At 44.6% G+C, this 27,324-nt stretch overlaps 1 protein-coding gene across 1 annotated transcript in view; it reads right to left on the reverse strand.

Moving 5' to 3' along the window:
- LOC147697232 (cytoplasmic tyrosine-protein kinase BMX-like) overlaps positions 1-27,324 on the reverse strand; it is a 619,305-nt gene that overhangs the window by 421,355 nt on the left and 170,626 nt on the right. The window contains exon 8 of the mRNA XM_086936120.1: positions 3,906-3,992. Within this exon, the coding sequence (XP_086792246.1) occupies positions 3,906-3,992 (87 nt within the window). The remainder of the gene's footprint in view (positions 1-3,905; positions 3,993-27,324) is intronic.

Raw genomic sequence — 27,324 nt, forward strand, 5'->3', positions numbered from 1 at the left:
AGGGAATTATTACATGCCCAAAGATAGTGTAGCCCCGAGGGTAACATTTAAGACCCCATGAATGAAATAACAGAACATTCTGAATCTGCGGTGTACCCTAAAAGGATTTACAGGAAGCAATGCTTAGAGTAAAGAGCAACAAATAGATCAATTATTGTAATCGAATAGAAAAAAGAATGCAATCCACATATAAGACACCACATGCTTCATAGGCAGATTTATTGACTAATCACAGCAAATAAGACACATTTTGAGAATACGTTAGACAATTTTAAAACTAGAAGTGTGACAGGGCAACAAATTGGAGAGATGCAAAAAAATACAAATAGATGGGTAGCAAGTTAATTTTATTATTTTTTTATAATTTGTATATCTATATAGTCACATACAAGTCCCAGTACTATCAGTGAGTTTTACATAAGCTAAATAAAGACTGTAGCGAAAGGCAATTTAAAATGTATTAATAAAATAAAGTCTAAACTAATGACTGCATAGTCAAAAAATAAACAACAAATAGAAACATTACATGAACAATTAAATACATGTACAAGCCCAATTCAGAATAGCCACATATAATGTCAATTATTCTATTGGTGGCGAGGCAGAGGTAAAATCATGAGGCAAATTGACACTCAAACCTCCACGTCAGAAAAGGGTTCATGATCAAAAAGAGTTAAGAAATAATTAGTCAGGATCTATTTTTTTCAATTTTTTTCATAAAGCGTTTACTGGAAACTGTCTGGAAAATAAGTCTGTTTTTTGATGTAGAAAAATTAAAGTAGTTTACTGGAGATGCAAATTATCTTAAGTATTTTATGCAATTCACATAAAGGATACTTATCTGCACTTACTCAAGACGGTGTGTTTTAACATCTGGTTGCTTTTCATTCAGGATGCAAGAGTAGAATCGGCCTATGGTGATTTTTCCAAAGTCTCCCTGTCTGAAGTTGTTTGGGTGATCTAGTCCTTTTGTGTTTACAGGGCTGTTTTAGTGAGAATTTTATAGATATATATTGTTGGGAAATCTTGGGGCATATTACCAAGCAATAACTATAATTATCGCTATTGCTTGGTTAGAGACAAAAAATGATTGCTTACCTGCGGCGATTTTTATCGCAAATAAACCTTGGTATTACCAAGGTTTATCACAAATGCGATAAAAAACGGTCGCAATGCATGAATATCGCTGAAAAGTCCACGATATTCATGCATTACCGAGCTAATGCTCTTAGCCATGTTATCCACCTCCCATTGGAAAACATGGCTAAGAACTGCTCAGGGCAGGTGTTAGCTTTTGGAGATATTTGCGCTTAGCGCAAATATCTCCAAAAGTTGGTAATAGGAGATAGCGATGTTAGCGACTGTTTCCAGTCGCTAACATCTTGGCAAACCCACTTTGCATGTCATTAGTGATAAATATCACTGACATGCAAAGCGGGGCCCAAGATGGTCGCTATCTCCTACTAGCTGTTGCTAACTGGTGTTAGCCACAGCTAGGTAATAGGGAGATAATTTTATCTCCGCTTTCTTGGCTTTTAAAGCCAAAAAAGCGGAGATAAACCCCCTTGATAATATGCCCCCTTGTTATTAAACATAAGCTTGCAAAACAGGTGTTCTATCATGAGGAGAGACTCTTTGTTATACAAATATCCATGGCATTTTACACTTTCATTTGGTGCTACATTATAAACTTGCTACAACAGGTTCTTGTCAGTCCTGGTTACAGTTTAACATTCTTTTGAGCCCTTTTCCTAGTTCGTTTAAACTTCTTACTGAGTTGGCGTTCACCCGTCAATGGTTCTACAATCGTCTGGATTTCAGTGTCCTCAATAAGCCAACCATCTGCCCTAATTCTTGTCCCACTTCTTTTGGCATCTCATGCTTTGATACACCACATCTCAAGCTGCGCAGCGCAAGTCTAAATCCTCTTTCCATTCAGTAACTCCTGGTGATTGGGCTGCCTCCCATGTTCGTGCTATGTTTCTTTTGGCTACCATATCAGCTATCTTAATCCATAGCATTGTGTTTTTATGCCATTCGTTTCATCTTGCACACAAAGCATGTGCCATCTTACCTCCCTTGGGCCTTCCTACCCTTCTACTACAGCTATTACACATATGATTGTTTGCCAATACTGCTGAGTACTAGGACAGGCCCACAAAGTGTGGAAAAATGTGCCCGTTTACCCACATCCCCAGGTACATAGGTCAGTATCACTGTGGTCCATTCGGTGGAGAAGTGCCCTTGAGGTGTAAGATCTATGTAGGATTCGTAACTGTATAAGGCAAAATCGCACTCATTTTGCAACATCTCTAGGGCTCTGCATAGCCTCTGTCCAGTCATAGTCTTCCGAAGTGCCTGGATCCTTTCCCAAGACTGTCAAAGGGTTCCTAATGGGTTCAGTGCATTGCGTTGGTATTTATTTTTTTATAAGTGAGGGAAGTGGCCTAATCAAACATGGGATCTAATAGTAGTGCATCCTCTAGTGGTGTGTACTCCACTATGTGTCCCCCCTCTGGAATGTGGCATCGCAAAGCGTGTGTCAGTTGGATATATCTGTAAGGTTAGGTATCAGTCAATTCATATTCCACTTTGAAGTCTTCAAATTCAATCCTCTTTTGTACCCTCCATGTATCGTCTAAGTAGTAAATGGCCAGTAATTTCTACCAGGTGAAACCCTTTAGTCCACACACTCCCCTGAGAAGGTCACTATACCTGACAACAGAGTCCTTCCTGTAAGCATCCCATCCTATCCTAGGAATGGTGTTGCCTCTCCCCATATCTTTATTACTGTTTGCATGTGTGGTGGTAGTTGGCCTGGCTACCCCTCGTTTTTGGTAAAGCGCTGCAGGATATCCTCTCTGTCCCATTGACTGGTGGTCTACCCTATATGCGTTTGTCCCTTTCTGCAAATGCTCAAGCGTCCACCGTAACTAGCTGTGGTGCCCCGTAATATTTTTTATGTCAGGAATGGCCAGCCCGCCTTCAAATACGCCCCTCTGCAGTTTGAGTAGGGCTATCCTAGGGCTTCTCCATCCCATAGTAATAATCTAATATCTCTGTCTACTTTCCGAAAGAGGTCTGATTGTACCTTATAATAATCCACATTTGTAAAGCGCGAACAATCGCCGGTAAGAGTTTCTAGGCGCTGGGGGCCGTCGGGAAGATTAGGCAAGCTATTGCCCAGAGTCACATGGTGCTGGGCTAATCTGCCGCCGGCCCCGGTCATCGAACCGTGATCCCCAGATTCCAGAGTCAGTCGCCCTGGCCGCGACGCCACACTTCTTCCTCTACCTTACATTGAGTATTATGTAAAACATAGAGGAGACATGGTAGTGCCATCAAAAAGTGCAGCCCACCCATAAGAGGCAGTGGTAACTGTCTCCAATGTATTACATCGTTTCGAAGTTGGTCTATTTGTGGGAATATGTTGTCCATTAGAAATTCAGTGTCTTTTTTTGAGATCATGTTTCCCAGGTATTTGAATTTGTCTTTCACTGCTACGGTTTGAGCACTGGATAGCAATACCTGCACCGTACCCGCCCCAAGCACAAAAAGGAGTGATTTATGCCAATTTATTTGATACACAGAGTGTCCACCAAATAATTGGAATATTTGAAATATCCTGCGTATCAACGATTTTGGTTTTGTTATGTATAGTAATATATCAGCCGCGTACAGTGATATTCTCTCATCCCAATCGTTCCCTCCCTGCATTCCCTTTATCAGTGGGTCACCTCCAACCCAAGCCGATAGTGGTTCCAAGCATAATGCAAAAAGCATAGGGGATAGTGGGCAACTGATGAAATTATGGACGGTCCAGATGATTTAAAAATTATTTTTATGGTAAAGGCAGCACCACACCAAAACACAGCTGGTCAGCAAACAGGAACAGTGCAACTAACCTGAGTGCTTAGCAGCAACAACAAGGTTATATATGGAACTAGAATGCACATCAAATAATGCAGTAACATTGATGAGGGAGGGGAAAGCTGAAACAAAACAAGCACAGGAAATACAGTTGCAACAGCAACCCTGCCTTGTGCCGTTATGTAGGGTTATTAGCTGCGATGTCCCCCCATTTACTCTCACCCTGGATCAAGGGTTGGTGTACAAGAGGCAGACCCCTACATAATACTTTGAGTCCAATCTCAGTGTTCTAGCGCCGCAAATAGATACAGCCATTCACTGCTATCAAATGCCTTATGGTCGTCCAGTGATAGGAGCGCTGTATCTTCCTCTGGCTTTTGCTCTGTAAGATAAAGTACTCTATATCATCATCGTAGATGAAGCCTAGTGCTTCAGTGTGGCAAAAAGAACAGATTCATTGGGGTGTATTATAGATGCTATTACTGTACTTAATCACATCGCCAACACTTTCGCTAGTTCTTGCTTCTATATTAAGCAGTAAATTGGGAGGTAAGAGTTACAGTCTGTCTGTGGTTTACCCTCTTTTGGATTAACCACAATGGTGATTATCAGTTGGTCCTCCGGAAAGAAACCACCATCCAGTGCCTCTTGGTACATATTTAGCATGTGCCACCACAGTCGCCACTCATTTATAATATTTGGCTGATATGCCATTAGGTCTGGCCACCTGCCTCTATTGCAAAGTTCTAATAGCGCACCCTATTTCTTCCACTGTTAGGTCTTTATCTAGTTCTGCCTGGTCATCTAGGGGTAGTGTGGGAAGTCTGGCCTCTCAGAGGAGGGAAGCACAGTCTAGTCCAGTTTTATTTGTGGCAGATTGATGCTCTCGTAGTGCGCTGCAAATGCAGAGGCTATCTCTTCTGGCATGTTGCTTATTTCCCTTGCTGCGGTGCAGATCTCCAACACCCAGCTTCTTTCTTTGTCTCGATTCTCTAGCCAAGCCCTCAATTTATTGGCGTTGTCCCCTACCCGATACAATATTTTCTGGCCTTTTCCTCCGCAATGCCCCTCAACTCCTGCTGCTTCAGTCATATCTGGCGTTTTACCTGGGCGTCTAGCCCTCCTTCCTTTCTATCTTTTGTAACTAGTTGGGTCAGCTTGGTTTCTATATTATCGCATTGGAAACTCTGTTCCTTCTTTTTAATTCCAGTTATAGCTTGCACACACCCTCTAATCACAGTTCTATAAGCTGCCCACACTATGCATGCTGAATCTATGGTGCCTACATTTTCTTGGTAATATTGCTGTGTCTGCTCTCTTACTTATTCCTGAAGAGCCAAGGGTCTAGTCCGGGTGGCAGTGTGCCTCCGACGGGGCATGATGTGGGAGACCCCTTGCTTTTTGGGTTGCCCCCCTAAATCACCTGCTGTGGTGGAATGTGTCATTAAGTACTCTAAACAAAAGTATCCCCTGAGGGGTGCAGAGAAGAATGTGCATTGTCTGTCCTGGGTTTTGTTTGTTCCAGAAGTTTAGTAATCTGAGGGACTCCGTGAATGATCTCAGAAGTTCTGTGTTAACTCTACCTATATGAGGTTGACATTTTATCTTTTACAGGGCCTATTGTAGCATTCTTGTCGCCTCCAGAATCAGGATACCTGTTGATAATTCAAGTAATAGTGTACTAATGGCTGGCATAGTGTCAGCATGGAATCTTGATGGTATGTATATGGAGCATATGTTGATGCCTTTCCCCTCCAAGACCCCAGTCAGTGCGATGTATCTACCCATCCGATCACTCCGAACCCGGCCCAGTATAAAGGAAACTGCAGTACCTATCAATATCCCTGTTCCCTGTCATCCTGCGTGTGCTAGGAGTTTATAGCCCCCTATCAAGGGCTTTGTAGTTGTAGTTATTACCTTTCAAGTGCATTTAATGTAACAATACTATGTCTGGACTGTGTCGTCAGAGATATTGCAATACCATTGTACGTTTCATTTCGTGGCCTAGGCCATTAACATTCCAGGTCATTATTCTCAAATCTGCACTGCCATGTGTATGCCCTTTTGGCGGGCCTGAGAGTTCCGTTGTTTTCACCCCTTGTTGTCATATGTTATGTGTGTCATGTGGCTATATATGGCAATCCTGGGAGGTGTTTGAATCCCCCTTCCATTTGTATCGTATCTCCCCAATTCTTCGTGTTTGCCTAGGTGAATATCAGAATATATAACTGTAAAGCCATGCCACCTTGAACATGACCCCTTAACCTATTACAGCCCAACTCCTCCCGTTCTGCTACCTTGCACAGTGGGTTCAGAACTTCCCATCCCACCAACTGGAAGAGCACCTGTTGCCCCATAACCATAATACCGTATATTAGGTAGACTTTAGCCACATTTGTGTCCGCTGGACACCCCCGGTCCCTCAAATATATATACCTGGTGTGTCATAGCACGCCTCACATCATAAAGCGTCCGATAGATCATGCCACTGATTGACTGAACATCAAGTTAGCTGTGTAAGTAGTCTCTGTCCGCAATATCCCAAAGTCTTCTGTTCTTGATATCTCCTGTGCACAAGTTGTTCAGTGGATATGTGCATGCTGATTGTGCTGTCGCAAGGATTTTAGTCATTCCCTGCCATTTTTCAAGGGATCCGAGCTCTGCGATGGAGCCTCCATTTGATTCAGGCAGAGCATGACTTGTCCTTGATCTATTTGTCTACGTCTTTGTGTTTTTTCATCAGGGCTTTCCCTACCATCCTTAAACCATCAAGCCAGTCCCATGCCTCCTCGGGAGTCGACGATAAGCACCAGACTTTTCCACCTGAAACTATTCTGAGCGGTGCAGGGAAGAGCTAGGAGTTTTTGATTTCCTTTCCCCATACAGCTGCTTTCACCTCCAGGAAGCTCTGTCGTTTTTGCTTTCGCCTTTAGTGTGAAGTCAGGAAAATAGATGATAGTAGCGATTCCAAACTTAAGTGGTGGGGCACTCGAAGCAGTCTGCAATATCACATCACTGTCTCGGAAGTTGAAGATTCTCACTATTTTGGGGAGTGGAGGTCCCGGATTTGGTTTAGTGCCTGAGAAACTGTGCACCAGTTCCACTGAAAAGTATTTAGATAGTCCCCTTGTTTTCAACATATTGGTTATTAGATCCTCCACAAATAGGTCTACTGTTGGCTCCTCCGCTTTTTCTGGCACCCTATAATTTGAACATCGTCGCACCTGGAGCGCCCTTCCTGTTCTTCTAGCTTGGACTCCAACTGTCTGGTCATTTCCTGTAGTTCACTGACCTGTTGGTAAAGGATTTTACTATCCGTTGTGAGGCAAGCTGTGATCCTTTAAACTCCTTTACTCGCGATCCCATATTTCGCATGTCTGCTCTCAGTAGGGAAACTTCTGCCTTCACTGAGTCTATTTTCCCAGCAAGGTCTGTCCTGACCTCCTGGATAGCCGTCATTATTCTTGCAGCAGGGGTTCATGCGCTACAGATGAAGGCAATGTTGTAGATGTGTTGTCCATTGTCATTGTCCCTGGACTTGTCATTGCATCCTGTGATTCGGTGTATTTGTCTAGGTGGGTTTGTTGTGTGGAGCTGGAGCTCCTTCTCCCTGTCATTATTTTTCTACCCCATGAGCACCAGCTGGTATTACCCGGCAATGTTGGGGTACCCCAGTGCAGTACACTCTGCCACCTGCCCAGGCCCAATATTGCACACATGTCGGCCTAATGGAGTTCCAGTCCTGGGTCCCCCTACTGGTCAATCTCAGGCACTCACTGGTTCACTCAGTGGTGTCCCGCTACAGGTTGTCTCTCTTGTGGGCCTCGGGCCTTGCTCTCTGACTAAACTCCTTCTCCTTGGTGCCATTACCTGAAGTTGTGGGCCTATTTGTGGATTCTATCCTGGAATGTGATAGGAGAGGTGTTTTGCATACAAGCCTGGTAAATTTTGAGACTGCCAGGGCTGCCTTAGTTTGTGGGCACTTCTGCCTCAATGATCGTCTGATAACCCCAGCCCCCACTGATCTCCAGTTAATGATTAGGTCTCCCCATCAATCGTAAGCAGAGCAGTGCTGTGCTCACATGGGTGAGACTGTAGCCCTTCTTGAGGTTGGTTCCAGTGTGTGGTCATTTCTGTGAGGCTCCTCTAAAGCAGGATGTCTCCACTCCTACAGTTGTCACTCTATTTCAGAGCGACGTCTTTCCGGGCCGCCGCCTGACTCATTTAATTGCTTTTCACTGCCTTTCATGCCCTCTGTGTAGCCAGTCCCACCCTGTGTGCTGTGCTTGTAGCGATCAGCCACGATTAGCCACCACACAAGTCCGGGGATCACCGCTGCTTTCAGGTCTCTTGAGCCACTCTCGGCATCACAGCTGCTTTTCTTCCTCTCAGCACATTCACAGTGCTCGAGTCCCATCCTGAGTCCAGGCGGATCCTAACCTGTATGTTCAATGGATGTTGATGCGGATATTGTGGACTGGATGAGGTTAGTCCGGCGGAGTCGCTCAACTGCGTGGCCATTACTCTTCTCAGCTAGCCACCCCGAGAATTGTATACAATTGTGTAGCGAAGGGTATCCATTTGTCCCCATCCTCCCACAAGGAGATGGCTGTTAGCAACTGATCTAAACCTCAATAGTCTTCATGTTTCTGCCTATGCTTGCCACAAAAGTCAAAGGTTTTCTTCTGGACTAGACCCTGTTTATACTTCTATCTTGTTCTGTGTTTTAAAGCACACAGTGTTGTAGTTTAACCTGGATTGCAATATTATACCACATAACAGTTAATAAACAGTGCTAAAGTGCTCTCGCCTTTAAATATGGTAAAATTGGCTTACACCTAATTGGCACATTTCATTTAGATATAAGTCCCAAGTAAAGTGGTACTGCAGGTACCCAGGACCTGTAAATCAAATGCTTTTGGTTTGCCTAAAGCACTTATTCCATCTACTTAAGTAGCCTTTTGAAAAGTGTTCAGAGAGAATATCGAGTTGGAAATGTCGACTTAGACAAATATCAAGTTGGAAATATCGTGACAGAGAACCATCGACAGCAACAATATTGTGGTCAAGAATATTGAATTTAAGGGAAGAAATATTGTTTAAAAATAAAGTAGAAGTCATTAATATTGTTTGCAAAAATATAGTTATTTAAAATATTGATGTTTTAATTAGTGTTTTGTGTTTTAGTTTATATTTTAAATGTATATGATATATGTTTTTGTATAAGTATTGTTTATGTTTTTTAATATACGTGTTACATTTTTAGTAGTTATCAATTTTATTTTAATTGAATCTTGTGTTTTTAGTTCCATAGCGGGCTGTGGGTTTATAAGGTAATAGGGTTGGAAGTAATTTAATTATAATACATTACTGATTATTTTTTAATTATTAATATATATTTAATTGAGATTTTATAGTATTAATTGTGGGAAGTGATTCATTTGTAATTAATTATTAATTGGTTGTTAATGAATATTAATTAATTGATAATCAATTATGGTAAGTGTGTAAATAAAGTATGTGCGGTTTGTGGAGTTTATAGGGGAAGTTAATTAATTTGTATGAGTTTTAATTTGTTTTTTAAATCATAATATTTTTTTGATTAGTAATGAATTATATTAATTATGTAAGTAAATTAAAAAAAATGAGATGTAAATTGTCAATTGTGTGGTGTTATAGAGCAGGAAATAAAAAAAGTAAATGTATGTATTCATGTTTTTGTTTCTAAATAATTTCTATTTAAAATGATGTATTTTTTGGAAAATTATTTTCTATTTTATTAAATATAATATTTGTATGCATTTGTCACATGCATTTACGATTATAATATTTTTTATTTGTAATATTAAATATATTTTTATTTTTATTTGTAACATATTTATATATATTTTTATTTATTTTGTTTTTTGAAATATTTTTGTTGTTAATATTTTGCTCGTTTTTAATTTTGAACTGACTGAAGTGAGAATATTAATTGTTACTTCTCCGCACTCCAACACTTTCCCTACTGTTGCACTGATTGGAGTGGGAGTAGTACATTTTATTCCGCCACTATCCAACACTTTCCCTACTGTTGCACTCATTGGAGTGGGAATAGTAATTTTTACCCCACCGCTATCCAACACTTTCTCTACTGTTGCACTCATTGGTTTAGGAATAGTAATATTTACCCCTTCTCTGTCCAACACTTTCCCTACTGTTACAACTTTTGGAGTGGGAATAGTAAATGTTATCCCTCCGCAATCCTACAATTTCCCTACTGTTGCACTGACGGGAGTGGCAATAGTACATTTTACCCTTACGCTATCAAACACTTTCCCTACTGGTGCACATATTGGAGTAGGAATAGTAATATTTACCCCTCCCCTATCCAACACTTTCCCTCTTGTTACACTTATTGGAGTGGGAATAGTAGCTTTTACCCCTCTGCCATCCAACACTTTCTCTACTGTTGCAATCACTGGAGAGAGAATATTAATTTTTACCCCTCTGCTATCTAACACTTTCCCTACTATTGCACTGACTGGAGTGGGAATAGTAAATTCTATCCCTCTGCTATCCAACACTTTACCAATTGTTGCACTCGCTGGAGTGGGAATAGTAATTTTTACCCCTCCGCTATCCAACACTTTCCCTACTGCTGCACTGATTGCGGTGGCAAATTGAATTTTAAAGATTTCTAAATAGTTAATGTTTTAATTTATAATAGAATATTTGTTTTAATAGATTGTATGTCATTGGTGTATATATATATATATATATATATATATTTTTTTTTTTTTTACATTTTTATATCATTTTAAAATTATAGTCAATTAAAATAATAGTTTTTTAAAGTAAATATATGTATATAAATATATATTTAATTAAGTTTATTTTTTATATTTTTAAAAATATATATTAAATCTATTCTATGTTGTTTTAAAATTAATTTTAATATGTAATATATTTAATATTTATTATTTTATTTGTATATATATATATATATATATATATATATATATATATATATATATTCACTGAAAAAACCATAGGTTATAGACCATATATAGTTAGGAATTAGCATTTACAAAACCTTGAAAATTCACTGAAAAAACCATAGGTTATAGACCATATATAGTTAGGGATTAGCATTTACAAAACCTTATTTTACTCGCACAAAACCATTGAAATTCCCATATATAGTTAGTTGCACTAACTATATATCGCGCACCCGCAATCCACTGCTGATGATGTCACATATTACATCATTCATGACATGGTCAGTGACATCACTGCATGAGGCCAAAAAAAGAATCTTAGAACATTTGAGGGCCATACGTTCCCACAACAAACAATATCCTATTGCTAGACATTTTTTTGATGCACACATGCAGAATAAAGCTATGATGCGGATGGTAGTCATAGACTGTGTTGATTTGGGTGTGCGAGGTGGTAATTATGAATTATCAATCAGAAAACTTGAATCTAAGTACATCATTGATTTTCAGAGCCTGGCCCCAAGAGGGCTTAACATGAGTGAAGAATTATCAGTACATTTGCATGAATAAGAAAATGTTAAATAATGTATTGTCAGCCGTCTGATTGCATATATTTTAATCTTTTTAGACAGCATTGGAGGACTAAGAGGCAATTCAAATGAAATCACGTGGATGGCATGGACATGCTGATGGAACTGTTGAATTAACAAGCCCACTGGGGCTAGGACTATTGTGTATCGATGATTAATATTGACATCGCATTGCGATACTGACATAGCGTGGAATATGATACTTGCCCACTGGGGCATAACTGTTGCTTTGTTTACAAACATTACGGACAGCGTCATAACGGGCCCTGTAGGATATCGGATCGTCCGTAGAGAATCATGTTGATTGGGACGAGTAAATTCTGAACTATGCCATAAATACTGTCAGTCGCTTTCGGAAATAGCTTATAAGGCTTAGATACATTGAGGCGACCCATGCCATCCATGATTTAATTTTGTGCATTAATGAATTTCAACATTGCATATCTGCTCCGACAACATACAATACGTGATATGGTGAATGTAAGACAAGGCTATCTGTATGGGGTTGAATACAGTGAATGTCAAAGCATATGCGCATGTGATTTAGAGATAATGCACTGTTTATATATATGTTATTGCCTAGACAAAGATGTCCGCCAAGCTCACAATGTATGTCACATGATTTGCACAATGGGTGTGTTTTGGTAATTTAAAAATGGCCGACTTTCGTGTGTCCGACGAGCGTGAACAAGCCGTAATGGTGAAACGCGTCGTAACTTTTTACTTGCCGAACGAAATGGTTACAAGCAAGCGCTGTGTGTCTGGGCGACCTTCTTGATTGAGAGGTGATTTGGAGCGATATATATACATATATATTTTCTACAACTACATTTTAAGATCAATTTTTTTGTTCAGTATATTTCTACTTACCTGTTTAAGTATAGGGAGTCGATATTTTTCATCCTATATTTTTTCATCTATATTTTTTTACAACTATATTTTCACATCTATATGTTTTTACATCTATATTTTTTACATCGATATTCTGTCAGTGAACTCTTTTAAAACATGTCTTGATTCTGCCATTGAGGTCTGTGTGTTTTGAAACTGCTAATTCGACCTGGCAAAATAAACCCCTTGCCAGTCCTAAAACTCCCCTTTTAATGCTTATGTTATAACTAGTTTAGGCCCTAAATAGCCATAGTGCAGGGTGCAATGTATTTAAAAAGTTGGACATGTACTTTTATGTTTTGCATATCCGCATATCCTGGTAGTGAAAAACTCACAAATTAGTTTTTCAGAACTGTGATGCTTACCCCTCCCATAGGATAAAAATTGGTTACCATATTGCCTATAATAAGGGATAACTTTTGATTGGAAACAGGTAGCAATATCATGTTTGCACTCAAATGAATTGCAGTGCAAACCCCTCTTTAATGAGAAAGTCAGAATTCTGAAAATGGCATGTTTAGAAAGTAAATTTTTTTTGTGCGAACCATTCGATACTTGTAGCTTGTTCCTGAGTCACATGACCAGGTGAAGTTGACAATTGGCCTTTGTGTACTTCTCTCAAACAGACACACAATAGAAGGACTGAGTATTGACAGAATTGGCCATTCTGACTTGACTTGATGGGAGAAGCAGGGCTGTCACCTGTGACACTTGCAATTCAAATACACTGCTGCGGCCCACATGCAAAGTACTTCACACAGTCTTTTGTGACGTCAGGCATGCCAAGGCAGGGGGGCAGAAAATTTCCACCCAAACATGGGTCAACGTTTTTCCCACTTCAAAGCTAGCACTGGAAGCTCAGGTCCACCCTTCATATCACTCCTGGATCGGGGGAATGACTCAGAAGAAGGACTGCTCGGCTGCCCTGCTGCTAGGAGTGCCCTGCTGTAAGAATGACTGTTCTGCTGCCCTACTGCCTGAGGAATGAAGACTGAACCTGCTACTTAAACCAGAAGACTTTGACATTGTATATCTTTAGTTCTACTATTGAATTTCTCATGTTTTGGTGTAAAAGATTTTTACATTATCCTCTATCTTTCTAAGTTTGTGTGGGATTTTTCTCATGTTGTGTTTTCACTTTATTCATTTTTATTAATGTTGTTACTTAATTCCATTGAAGGCATATCGATAACAAAAATAACTGTGGCATAAATTCATTAGACATACAGTGCAAGCAGCGGTCCCAACTCCTTCCTCTTTCCAATCACAAAGGTAAAAAAAACCACAATCACATAATAAAAAGAAAGGCAGCAGCGATGACATTGTTAAAGCACAAGTGCCAGGTCGATCCAGCATAATTAGGGGAAAGGGACTGTACACTACCCTCATGCATATAGTGGCAGTGGTACAGCAGCAGTCCCACACTGCACAGTGATTGCTCCTCCAGTTTTGACAGTAAACTCATTCATTGAAGCAGAAGGGGAGGAGTGTGTCAACAGGTATTGCCTTAAAGCATCCAAAATGTCTTGTGGCTGGGAAGTTAACAGCAACAGTTCAGCACACAGTCTTAATTGTACGTTACTATAAATGATACCTGTAAGACAGTCCTTGAATTTGGGTGCTGGCCTATGTCCCCAGCGACAGGCAATATGCCTCTTGTCTAGCAGCAAGGATAACGCCACATACCTTCTGTAAGCAACATCCAGATCTTGCCCATGGCTAAGATGACTCATTTAAGGGGTCAGCAAGAGGTTGGCTGTTATCATGAGGGAGAGAGTGGTGTACACATCTTGCCAGTAGGACTGAACGGGGCCACAGTGCATAAAACCAACTCTGGACATTTTGCACCTGTCACATGCATCATCTGAACAAAACCCAAATTTGCAGGCGGATATGAGTGTAGTATGCCCTGTGGCGGAACTAGTTTCAGCCAAGTAATCCTCCTTAAACAAATTGCAGGTAGTCCAGAAAATGGCGGCTCACTTAGTGACCAATGCCCCTCCTAGAACGACCTCTCTTCCTCTACTCCAAAAACTACACTGCTTTCGGTGCGGAAGAGGATTAAATTCAAGAGCTGTTGTATGGTCTACAAATCTCTTAACAACCAGGGGCAGATAAGTTGGCCAGATATATACCATCCAGGTCCCTCTGGTCAGGATCCAAAGCTCTCCTCCATATCCCTCACTTTATACAAGCTTGCATGGGCGGTAAAGCTTTCTCCCTCCTTGCCCCACTTTTTTGGAACCAACTCCCTTTTCACTTGCATCAATGCACTTACCTCCTGGTTTTTAGAAAGCTGCTGAAAACGACACTGTTCTGATTCATATCTCCTTGGTTGGTAATGGCAGTCATAGCCCGGAAATACCCCTGTTGGAGTGATTCAGGCTTTATAAATTAAATAAATAAATAATGTGAGGTATCCTACTGGATCTTATCTGTCCTGTTTGTGCACAACAATACTTCCACTGCTCATCCTTGAGGCACTCTCTCAAGTCTAGCTCCCACTGAAATCTGTCCTCCCCTGATAGCCAGTGCATTCAGCCTGTGCAGAACAATACAATAAGAAACTTTGTGACAGATATTAGCGGCTTGAAGTAGGGTATGGAAAGTGTTAGAGATGGGAGTCTCAGCAGAAAAGTCTGATATAGTATCCCTGGAATTTTTCTTCAGACAAATGTATGTGAAAACTTCCAGAGAGGAGACCAGATTTTCCCCATAAAATCAACCTGTGAGAGAAAAAGACCATAATGGAACAGATCAGCCCATGATTTGATGCCTCACTTTGCATGCTAAAGCCTGCACAAAGACTCATGGGTGATTGGTAGTAAAGGGTGGTAGAGGAGCAGGATCAGTGGGAAGTACATACGTGTCTTACCCATCCTACCACATAGTCAGTGCCAAGCCACCATAGACGGTTTGATAGAATGAGAACCATACATAATGTCCAAAAAGGAGGATGGAGTAATCAGAGCCATATATCCTTGCTCATTGCCAAGTGAGGAAGAAATGGAGTGGGCCAATACCATCTGGCCTCTTCTAACTGCACGCCCTTCACAGGGAAATGGGCTTCCTATGGTATATTTTCTTCCTATTCATTTTATGCATGTGAGACCATCACCCTTATCCATAGGAGAGTCTCACATTAGCATCTGGGATCCCTGAGCGATACCCAAGGCCACTACACAATCATGTGGAGAAAACTGCTCTCCAATTTTATTACCACTGTAAAATACTATGAACCCAACTCTTATGACCCCACTTTTTTGGCTGTCTTTGGGGCCAAGTGATATCTCCATGGCTTTCTCTTTTGTTGTGGGGGACACCTTTAATACTGTGCTCACCACACATGTGCCACCTACCTACCACAGTAGTGCCTCCCACCACCATCAGGATGTCATTAGGGACCATTACCTGCTAGAGATACAGAGATTAAGCCACCTGCAAGTTAAGAACAGCACATTTTACCCCTGGGTATACCGGAGCTGGCCCTGCATAGACTAGTGACTGGTTTCCCAGGGGGTGGGCCCGGGATTCGGGACATCGCCCGTCTGGCATGTAACTATTCTGACCATTCCCCGGTGTTACTTATGCTGGCTATACCACTGCAGAAGCCAATGAGTATTAACAGGAGCCTTTCCCTATGGACACACTTAGACCACCAATTCAAGGAAGACAAGATATCTCTTAATTATTTGCAAATAATGCCAGTTCTGTGCCTTTGATTAGCATAGTCTAGGAGGTCTTTAAGGTCACCATTTGCGGCCTCTGCCTGGCCAAGTGCGGGGGTGTGCTGCGCTCACTGCAAGATCATTTGGCCTGATTGGAGAGGGTACTCAAGTGCTTAGAAACTCAGCTTTCTGCTGATGCAGACCCCCTTCTGACTAGCAATTGAGGACAGTACTGTTGTAGTTTCACAATGTGGCCAAAGTAGAGTGCCACTTTAGTGGGAAATATACTGTGGCACAGGCATATGGAGATGGCGAGTACCTGGGAAAAGACCCTGGCAACTGTGATTAGGAGCCTCGTAGCTGCTAACAATATCTTGGGTGTTCGAGGATAGAGATCAGCTACATATGGATACTCCTAATATTCTTCAGAACTTTTTGTCCTACTATAAACCTCCCTATGCCTCACAGCAAGGGAACCCCATTGAGGTGGGCTCATACCTGGAGGATTTGATGCTGGGCTTGCTCAGTGATGCACAACCCAACTTCCTAGATCTAGAATCGACTCTTGACAAGATCAGGGAGGAAATTCAGCAGTTGCAGTATGGGAAGGTACCAGAGCCTGACAGGCTACTGACAGAGCTTTACAAGACCAATGTGGACCTCTTAGCACTGATGCTGCTATCTGTTTTTCAAGAAGCAAAGAAGGACAGAGGGCTCCCTCTTTTGTATGTTTAGCCCTTATTATTACACTACTTAAACAGGGTAAGCCATCAGAGCGATGCAAGTCTTATAGGGCGCTGTCTTTAATCAACTGTGTTGTTAAAATCTTAGCTAAGGTACTTGCCAACCCGCTGTCCCTCCTCATGATGTTCCTGATTCGCCTAGTCCAATCAGGCTTCATTCCTGGCCGTTCCACCTCGTACAACTTGAGAACACTATTCATGGTGCTGTTAGATATTAACCTAGAGATGGCTGCAGTATTTTTTTATACCAGCAGTTGGGGAGTCACAATATGAAATGTAGTACAGTGTCTCAGACACTGTTTGCAATTCCCAAATTAGTTGCAAGGGACCTGCCTCCTTAATATTCATAAGGCAGGTTGCAGTTTTTAACCCATTGGGAATGGCTAGCACTCAAAGGGATGGTGGCCTGCTGGGGTCAGCAGACCACCATGTCTGGGACTGCTTTTTCCAAAAAGCTCTTTAAAAAAATGCAGCCCTCTTTCCTTAAAAGGAAAACAGAATGCATTTAAAAAAGAAAAAATAAATGTTTCACTTTCATTTTTTAAGAGTAGGCGGGTCCGTGCGACCACTGTCTGCTCTAGATGAACATTTTCACTGACAATCACAAAGGGGAAGGAGTCCTCTGAGGACCTCTTCTCATTTGTGACTGGCTTACCACCTACTACTTGCAGTAGGTGGTAAACTGCAATTGTTTTGGGACTGCATTCCGGGCACAAAACAATTGTACACCCCCTTACGACTCTCTATTAGGATGGGTAAGCCCTAGCAAACCCTATATTGCGAGTCGGTAACAGTTTGCTGACTCGTAAAATAGGGCGGATACATACTACAATCCTTTTTAACAGCTGCAAATGGCCTAAATCTCCATTTGCAACCACTAAAATCGACCGTACATGTGGACCTAAAACCTTTGATTCTATCAGTAGGGATTTTCTGATGAGTGTTTTTTGCCATATGGGGCCCCCTTGGCCTGGATTGAGCTCTTTAATTCCCATCCTGTTGCCAGGGTGCACATCAATGGTGTGATCTACCCCCTTACAAATTTACCCATGCTATAAGCAGGGGTGTCTGCTGTCCCCCTTACTTTTTACCCTAGCAATTGAACAATTGGCCACTAAGTTGTAGCAGCACTATTGCACCCATGCCCTGCACTACCCTAGTTGTCATCTGTTGATATCCCTCTATGCAGATGATATGACTCTCTTCCTCTGTGACCCGCATCATAGTCTAAATGATATTTTGTGGAAGTGTGTCCAGTTTGGGGGACTACCGGGTATTCAGAATAACTGGAGTAAATCTCACATCTTTTCCTTCACTCCGGCTACTGAACCATTTACCCTGGGCTTTCTCCTTCAGTTGTGCCAGGTCGAACTCAAGTACTTGGGCGTTGTGACCCCACGTGAAAGGGAAAAAGTGATGCGTTCCCATCATGGTACTGCCCATTCTGTGCTCACTGATTGCATCACTTACTAGATATCTCCCCCACTATCACTTGCAGGCCACATTGCCTGTGGTCCTTAAACTCCTATATCTTTTCTTGAATATCCCTGTACAGCTGACTTACTTATTTTTTCGGGCTCTGAAAATTCAGTTGATACATTTAACATTGACAGGGAGACAACCATGCATCCCAAGGGACAACCTCACCTTGCCCTTTTCTGAAGGGGCGTTTGAAGCCCCAGACATGGAGCTTTACCACTTGTGTGGTTTAACTTTATTGCTGTCTGTGTGCTGCATAAAAACTTCAACTTAAGCCGACTTTTTTTATGCCAGCTACCAGAGGGTTAAGCATGGGATTAATTTTGTGACTATTTGTGGTTCACCCTAACAAGGATTGTGGTTGCTGCTTTAGAAGGACTCGTATCCCCTTAACCAACAACCCAATTCTAGACATTAGTAGCAGCAGCGGTATCCAGTACTTGTGTTTATAGAGTACCATACACTGATTAGTGTAACATTAAAATCCCATTACAAATAGTTAGATTTTTTTTTCTTTGATTGTCCTTTCGCGTCAGGCTGAAACCCAAGAAAATTGAGTAACCTCCGGCATTTTTAGCAGTTTCAATGGAAAGTGTGCTGTCAGTAATTGTCAGAGTGTTTACGGGGATTCAGTTCCGGTCCGCGTCTTCGCTCAGACCACTCAGACCGCAGCAGCAGAACAGGACTACGAGCAGGAGGACGCCAAAAAACTCTTAAAACCGCCGCCAAAACTATCACCAACCAACAAGCGGCACCTGCTTAAACTGATTCCTCGCTGATTTCATCACAAGACGTGAGCACGGTGTAGGGGGCAGGGGAGGCGCTAGTGTAGCTGGAGTGCTGCAAGCTGCAATTGGCATGCTCAGTCACCATACGGATTACCAACATTGCCGCCGGTTTCACTGAAGTATAGCAAAACAAAGCCAAACGAAGTGCGAGCAAGAGCAGCAGGAGCCGTGAATGGCATGCGGGGTCAAGCCTGTGTCAGCAGTTAAAACGCCACAATTCCAGCCCACAGCCACAGGTGGGGACTCTAACCCCCAGGGCACAGTGCACCACGTGCCAAGGGAATCCGCTAACGCATTTTCATGTGCCAGGAGGTGCATACATGATTCAGAAAAGGGGGTGGTGATGAACAGAGTGTCTGAATTAAGCAGACCACTCTTACCCAGTCCAAAGATCAGGGCTTGATCCATCACCGTTTTTTAGCTCACTGCACCATCCCAGCTCAGAACTTGGCTATATGCAAATTAGTATGACCCTGGCCCAGTGCATCATGGGAACAGGGCAGACCAAACTACCAAGCCAATTCTTATACTGGGAAGGAAACAAGCTACCGGGGACCGGTTTCTGGCATTTCAGCCGTCTTCGGCCCGGCTTGCTTGAATCCTGATGGTGCAATGAGCTAGGGACTCACATCTGAGTATACCCTTCCACGCTTATGGTGGACAAAAATGATTCAGAAAAGGGGGTGGTGATGAACAGAGTGTCTGAATTAAGCAGACCACTCTTACCCAGTCCAAAGATCAGGGCTTGATCCATCACCGTTTTTTAGCTCACTGCACCATCCCAGCTCAGAACTTGGCTATATGCAAATTAGTATGACCCTGGCCCAGTGCATCATGGGAACAGGGCAGACCAAACTACCAAGCCAATTCTTATACTGGGAAGGAAACAAGCTACCGGGGACCGGTTTCTGGCATTTCAGCCGTCTTCGGCCCGGCTTGCTTGAATCCTGATGGTGCAATGAGCTAGGGACTCATATCTGAGTATACCCTTCCACGCTTATGGTGGACAAAAATGATTCAGAAAAGGGGGTGGTGATGAACAGAGTGTCTGAATTAAGCAGACCACTCTTACCCAGTCCAAAGATCAGGGCTTGATCCATCACCGTTTTTTAGCTCACTGCACCATCCCAGCTCAGAACTTGGCTATATGCAAATTAGTATGACCCTGGCCCAGTGCATCATGGGAACAGGGCAGACCAAACTACCAAGCCAATTCTTATACTGGGAAGGAAACAAGCTACCGGGGACCGGTTTCTGGCATTTCAGCCATCTTCGGCCCGGCTTGCTTGAATCCTGATGGTGCAATGAGCTAGGGACTCACATCTGAGTATACCCTTCCACGCTTATGGTGGACAAAAATGATTCAGAAAAGGGGGTGGTGATGAACCCCTTGTTGTAAATATTTTTGTCCACCCTAAGCGTGGAAGGGTATACTCAGACATGAGTCCCTTGCTCATTGCACCATCAGGATTCAAGCAAACCGGGCCGAAGACGGCTGTAATGCCAGAAACCGGTCCCCGGGAGCTTGTTTCCTTCCCAGTGTAAGAATTGGCTTTTGTAGTTTGGTTTGCCCTGTTCCCATCATGCACTGGGACAGGAACAGACTAATTTGCATACAGCCAGGTTCTGAAACTGGGATGGTGCAGTGAGCTAAAAAATGGTGTTGGATCTAGCCCTGATCTCTTGACTGGGTGAGAGTTTTCTGCTTAATTCAGAGACTCTGTCCCTCACCACCCCTTGTTGTAAATATTTTTGTCCACCCTAAGCGTGGAAGGGTATACTCAGACATGAGTCCCTTGCTCATTGCACCATCAGGATTCAAGCAAACCGGGCCGAAGACGGCTGTAATGCCAGAAACCGGTCCCCGGGAGCTTGTTTCCTTCCCAGTGTAAGAATTGGCTTTTGTAGTTTGGTTTGCCCTGTTCCCATCATGCACTGGGACAGGAACAGACTAATTTGCATACAGCCAGGTTCTGAAACTGGGATGGTGCTGTGAGCTAAAAAACGGTGTTGGATCTAGCCCTGATCTCTTGACTGGGTGAGAGTTTTCTGCTTAATTCAGAGACTCTGTCCCTCACCACCCCTTGTTGTAAATAGGAGGTGCATAAAAGCGCATAAAGGGTGGCCCGGGCTCCCACAGCGCTGTGTCAGCCCATGTCAGCAGTTAAACTGCCGCAGCGAAAGACTACGAGCTGCAGGGGGGTTAGTGCTTCAAACTTCGCTTCAATCTTTGCCTATGCTCTTCCTGGAGGAGCTGGAGAAGCTAATGAGACTATTGAGGCTATTGAGGCTGTTGTGGCCAGAGATGGCACTGAGGAGATGCCATTAGGCACCAAGTTCGGAGTGAGGTAAGGAAGGGAGGAAGGCAGGGGGAGCTGGGTATCTGTGGCGTTCCCACCTGTCCCTCTCATTTCTCTCTCGTTCTGTCTGGTGTGCTTGCTGCCATGTGCCACCAGTGCGCTGCCTGAGTGGGGAGAGACGTGAGGAGGGCCTGGCCACTGACGGCAACACAGCTGCCTCTTCCTTGGATGGAGAGGAGAACTGTACATAGAGCAGCGGCAGAGTTTAACCAGAGCAGAGCAGGAGCTTGCTGTTCCTCGCCCTCTCTGAGGTACTGGGTTTTTCAGAACCGGTACTGATCCGGTAACCCAGCGGTGTCAGGGCAACACCCAAAGACCTCGAGTACTTTCCTGATTCAGACCACAGAAACACAAGTCTTCTAGGTGAAGTCAAAGATCGAATTTATTGGCTGCAACCAAGTAACAAGCGTCCTAGAAGTACAACAACACGGTGTGTATATTCTCAGGAGACTGCTCAAATTTACAAAGCCTGGCTTCTCCTTTTATACAGATTTTTAAGCTTCAGGCAAGCATTCTTAGAGTTACAGTGCAAACATTCTTGGATTTACAGTGAGCTATTCACATATTTTCATTACAAAAGAAAAAGAAGAGTCATGATGACAAGTACACCAAGTGAACCTTGCTTTCAGCGCATTAGCTGCCGCGCATTTTACTCATTATTTTTTAAAGTGTTTTGCTGTGCTTTTATCCCGCGGCGCTTAAAGCTTACTTATCAGCGCTTTAACGCTCACCTTGTCAGCGCCTTGATACTCTCTTGTTAGCGCTTCTGACTAGAATTCCCTGAATAACTCTTATCCTGTCGGCGTCCGCAGGCCGGGGAAGTTTGGGAGGCTCACCTGCATTTAAGATTTCATTTCCTCGCATTCGGCGAGGCCAGACAGTTTTAGTTGGGTCCGACATCTTGGGTTGGGTTGTGAGGCGAGGCACTCCGCGGCCATCTTGCGTAAGGCAAGAGGCTAGTAGGCGGTCCTCCGCACTCTGAGGTGCTACATAAGGATTTCGAGGTAAGGTCAGTTAGAACCTTGCTTTCAGCGCATTAGCTGCCGCGCCTTTTACTCATTATTTTTTAAAGTGTTTTGCTGTGCTTTTATCCCGCGGCGCTTAAAGCTTACTTATCAGCGCTTTAACGCTCACCTTGTCAGCGCCTTGATACTCTCTTGTTAGCGCTTCTGACTAGAATTCCCTGAATAACTCTTATCCTGTCGGCGTCCGCAGGCCGGGGAAGTTTGGGAGGCTCACCTGCATTTAAGATTTCATTTCCTCGCATTCGGCGAGGCCAGACAGTTTTAGTTGGGTCCGACATCTTGGGTTGGGTTGTGAGGCGAGGCACTCCGCGGCCATCTTGCGTAAGGCAAGAGGCTAGTAGGCGGTCCTCCGCACTCTGAGGTGCTACATAAGGATTTCGAGGTAAGGTCAGTTAGAACCTTGCTTTCAGCGCATTAGCTGCCGCGCCTTTTACTCATTATTTTTTAAAGTGTTTTGCTGTGCTTTTATCCCGCGGCGCTTAAAGCTTACTTATCAGCGCTTTAACGCTCACCTTGTCAGCGCCTTAATACTCTCTTGTTAGCGCTTCTGGCTAGAATTCCCTGAATAATTCTTATCCTGTCGGCGTTCGCAGGCCGGGGAAGTTTAGGAGGCTCAACTGCATTTAAGATTTCATTTCCTCGCATTCGGCGAGGCCAGACAGTTTTAGTTGGGTCCGACATCTTGGGTTGGGTTGTGAGGCGAGGCACTCCGCGGCCATCTTGCGTAAGGCAAGAGGCTAGTAGGCGGTCCTCCGCTCAGCGTAATAGTACTTTAGGATGGATGGATCGACGCGCAGCGCTCGCGCGCAGCGGGCGCGTCGTAGGCGCGCCGGAGGTGCGCCAGAGGTAAGCCCGTTTGCGCCCGTTCGCGCAACGGACGCGCTTAGGGCCGCTACCTCTGGCCCCTCTGGCTCCCACCGTATCACCTACTCCCGGCCTGACCTACTTAGGCTCAGACCCTGTCAGAATGGGGCCAGACCACCAACTACCAAGCGAATCTCCTGTGGACTGCTTAATGTTAGATCTCTTTGTAAGCACCACACGGAAATCGCCTTCCTTATTGAGTCTGAAAATCTCGATGTCCTCTTTCTCACAGAAACGTGGACTCGGGAGGACTGTGAGGTGGAGCTGGGCATAGCCTGCCCTTCAGGCTATAAAATCAGTCACACTCCTCGCCCGCTCAATCGAGGAGGAGGAATCGGATTTATCTATAAAGATTCGCTTACTCTCTCCCAGCTAAAGATTCGTGAGGTATCAGGTTTTGAACTGATGGGCTTTACAGTCAAACAGCAGGAGCTGAAACTGTGCTCAGGTGTTCTCTGTTATCGCCCCCCAGGACCAGCACCAACCATAGCACTCCTCATTGACTTGATCTACGAACTCTCCAGTTCCCACTCCAAGTTACTGATTCTTGGTGACTTTAACCTGTGGGCCGGTGGCTCAAGGGATAATGTATTTTTTTCCCCCAGCCAAGCCTGCATGGATATTAAGATGGAACAGCTGGTGAACGCCACCACGCATCGTAAGGGTCATATCCTGGACTTAATATTCGCGGATCCATCATGGGTTTCGATAGAGGATATTAAGTGCCAGTATTGGACAGACCACTTCTTGATCTTGTTTTCTCTCTGGCTGGAGGACCACACCTCACGGGAGGCTGGACTACCCCAAGCCAAACTAGAGAGACCTTGGTCCCGAATTCTTAAAACCTCCCCTCTGCCGAACATCTTAGACAAGGACTTTAAGCTTGGCAATACAGCCGAGGAGAGCTATGCTCGCTTTTGCCAATCAATCTCGAGTTCTTTGGATAAGCTGGCACCCCTTCGGAAGTCACGGGGTAGGGTGAACCGAGCTAGCCCTTGGTACACGAGCGAACTTCGTCAGCTCAAACTCGACTGCAAACGTGCAGAAAGGGCGTGGAGGAAACAATACCTAGATTCGGAGAAAATTGTGTTCCGGTCTGCCATACCAAACTACAAGGCTCAGATCAAGTTGGCTAAAGCGTCCTATCTTGAATCCACCTTGAATCATGCCCCTAACAAGGCACAGGCCCTTTTTAAAATTGTCAGAGACCTTGCCCATCTCACGTGTGTGGCCAGTTCTGTCCCTTCATCGCAAGCTCTCTGTGATTCTATTGCCGAGGCCTTTGAGGAGAAAATCCGCAGAATCCTGGAGGGTCTGCAGGACCCAGTCAATTCTCCTACTGGTTCGGGAGCTCCGGAGGCGATGGCCAGTCGACCCCTGCAGGGGATTTCTCACCCCTGTTTAGAAGCTCCGGCCTCACCTACCAGTCGACCCCGACCAGAGGATCAGGCTCACAACTTGGGAGCTCCGGCAATCGAGGCCAGTCGACCCCAGTTGAGTAGCTTTCCCCTCTTCCCCGTGGATCAGGCCCTCAGTTTGGGAGCTCCGGCGAGGGAGGCCAGTCGACCCCAGCTGAGTAGCTTCTCCTTGCCCTTCTCGGACCAGGCCCTCAGTCTGGGAGCTCCGGCAAGTGAGGCCAGTCGACCCCAGCTGAGTAGCTCTCCCCCGCCCCCCTTGGTCCGGGCCCTCAGTCTGGGAGCTCCGGCGACTAAGGCCAGTCGACCCCAGCTGAGTAGTTCTTCTCTGCCTCCTGCGGACCAGATTCTCAGTCTGGGAGCTCCGGCAAGTGAGGCCAGTCGACCCCAGCTGAGTAGCTTTCCCCCGTCTTCCTTGGTCCGGGCCCTCAGTCTGGGAGCTCCGGCATTTGAGGCCAGTCGACCCCGGCTGAGTAGTCTTCCCCTGCCCTCCTTGGACCAGGCTCTCAGTTTGGGAGCTCCGGCGACTGAGGCCAGTCGACCCCAACTGAGTAGCTTTCCTCTGCCTTCCTTGGAGGAGTTTAGCAGCCTAGCCCTTACGATCTCATCTGGTTCGCCTCTTGACCCTCTTCCGCCAAAACTCTGGAGGCTGTTTCAGGAGGAACTTTTCCAGCCTTTACATTCCATCTGCTGCCAGTCATTTGAAACAGGGATTGTACCGGGTTGTTGGAAGAAGGCAGTGGTATCTCCGCTTTTAAAAAAACCTACGCTGGACCCTGCCTGTCTCTCCAATTACCGGCCAATTTCTCTGCTTCCTTTTCCAGTTAAAATCATGGAAAAGTTGGTTACCCGCACTCTATCCGGCTTCTTGGAAGGAAACACCTGGCTGGATGAGACGCAATTTGGCTTCCGCCCAGCTCATGGGACGGAATCCGCGTTAGTGACCGTGCTTGACAATCTGCGGGCGCGAGTCGACAGTGGTCGGGCAGCCTTCTTAGTGCTGCTCGACATGTCGGCCGCGTTCGAAACGGTCAGCCATCCAACCTTGATAGCGAGGCTGGAAGAGTGTGGAGTTAAAGACAAGGCTAGGGACTGGTTAATTTCCTACTTGGATAATCGTCAACAGCGTGTGTCGCTCCCTCCCTTCAGTTCAGAGGAGCGGAGAGTAGGACAAGGAGTACCGCAGGGCTCAGCCATCAGCCCTATACTCTTTAATATTTACCTCCGCCCACTAGTCCAGCTTATTAAATCTTTTGGGATCTCTGCATTTAACTATGCAGATGATACCCAGCTGGTCTTTTCGCTGGAGGGACAGGATGCGGTCCCACTGGAGACTTTTCACCGATGTATGCAGGCCACAGCGGACTGGCTCCGTTTGAACTCGTTACAGTTCAACGGTACTAAAACTGAGGTTCTGCATTGTTCCGGTGACCGAATCCCCAGGGACCTCCCAGACGACTTCTGGCCCCCGTCCTTCTCTGAGACGGTGTCAGCCACACACTCGGCGCGTAATCTGGGGGTCACTTTTGGGCCTAATTTACAGCTGGATCTGCACGTTAATAAGACCACGTCCACGTGCATGATGCTTATCCGGATGTTGCATAAGGTTCTACCTCTCCTTCCTGAGCAAGCCAGATCCGAAGTAGTGCGGAGCACTATCTTAAGTCGACTCGACTACTGCAACGCACTACTATTGGATGCCCCTGTAACACTACTGGGCAAGCTCCAAAGGGTACAGAATCTGGCTGCCAAACTCGCTCTTTCCCGCCCCTACTACAGTTCGTCTACAGCAGCACTACAGGAACTCCATTGGCTGCCGATTCACCTTCGCGTCCGCTACAAAGCCGCATGCATAGTGTTCAGAGCTATTCATGGCTTGGGACCTATCCCGCTGCGGAGAATGTTTGCTTGGTATCTTCCAGCTCGAGCCTTACGCTCCTCGTCATCCAAGCTGTTAGTAGTCCCGTGCTTCCAGAGAGTGAGGATGGGTGGCCGATCGTTCAGAGTAGCGGCGGCCAAACTCTGGAACTCTCTGCCACTATCCCTTAGGAGCCTTGAGGCTCTTCCAGCCTTTAGAAAGGCGTTGAAAACCCATCTCTTCCCGAGGATAGGCTAGTTGCTGAAGTTGTTGCTAGATCAGGGTTCAAAGCGCCAGGATGCCCTTGGTGGTGACAGGCTGCGCTCTATAAGTATACCACAATACAATACAATACACATTTAGTGTGTCCAGTTCGTGATCAATTACCCGGCAAGGCCCAACATTTTCATCAGATATCGGTGTACCCTCAATAAAACCGGGCTCCTCCTCATCATAAAGCAAAAGAAGAGAAAAGAGCAGAGACAGGTGTGAGCAAGGTTTGGGCGGGGGTGTGTGTGCGATGGGAACAGTTTATGGCCTGTTGTGCTTTGATGCTATCTCGTTCGCTCAATAAAACCGGGCTCCTCCTCATCATAAAGCAAAAGAAGAGAAAAGAGCAGAGACAGGTGTGAGCAAGGTTTGGGCGGGGGTGTGTGTGCGATGGGAACAGTTTATGGCCTGTTGTGCTTTGATGCTATCTCGTTCGGCCACTGGGAGAGAAACTGACCGAACAGGTTTGGCCTGGGGCAATGGCTTCAGCTTGGCCAGGTCACAGAGAAGTCAATTAAGGTGT

This window comes from Lissotriton vulgaris, chromosome 8 (genome assembly GCF_964263255.1).
Source record: "Lissotriton vulgaris chromosome 8, aLisVul1.2, whole genome shotgun sequence".
In the NCBI taxonomy this organism is placed as follows: Eukaryota; Metazoa; Chordata; class Amphibia; order Caudata; family Salamandridae; genus Lissotriton; species Lissotriton vulgaris.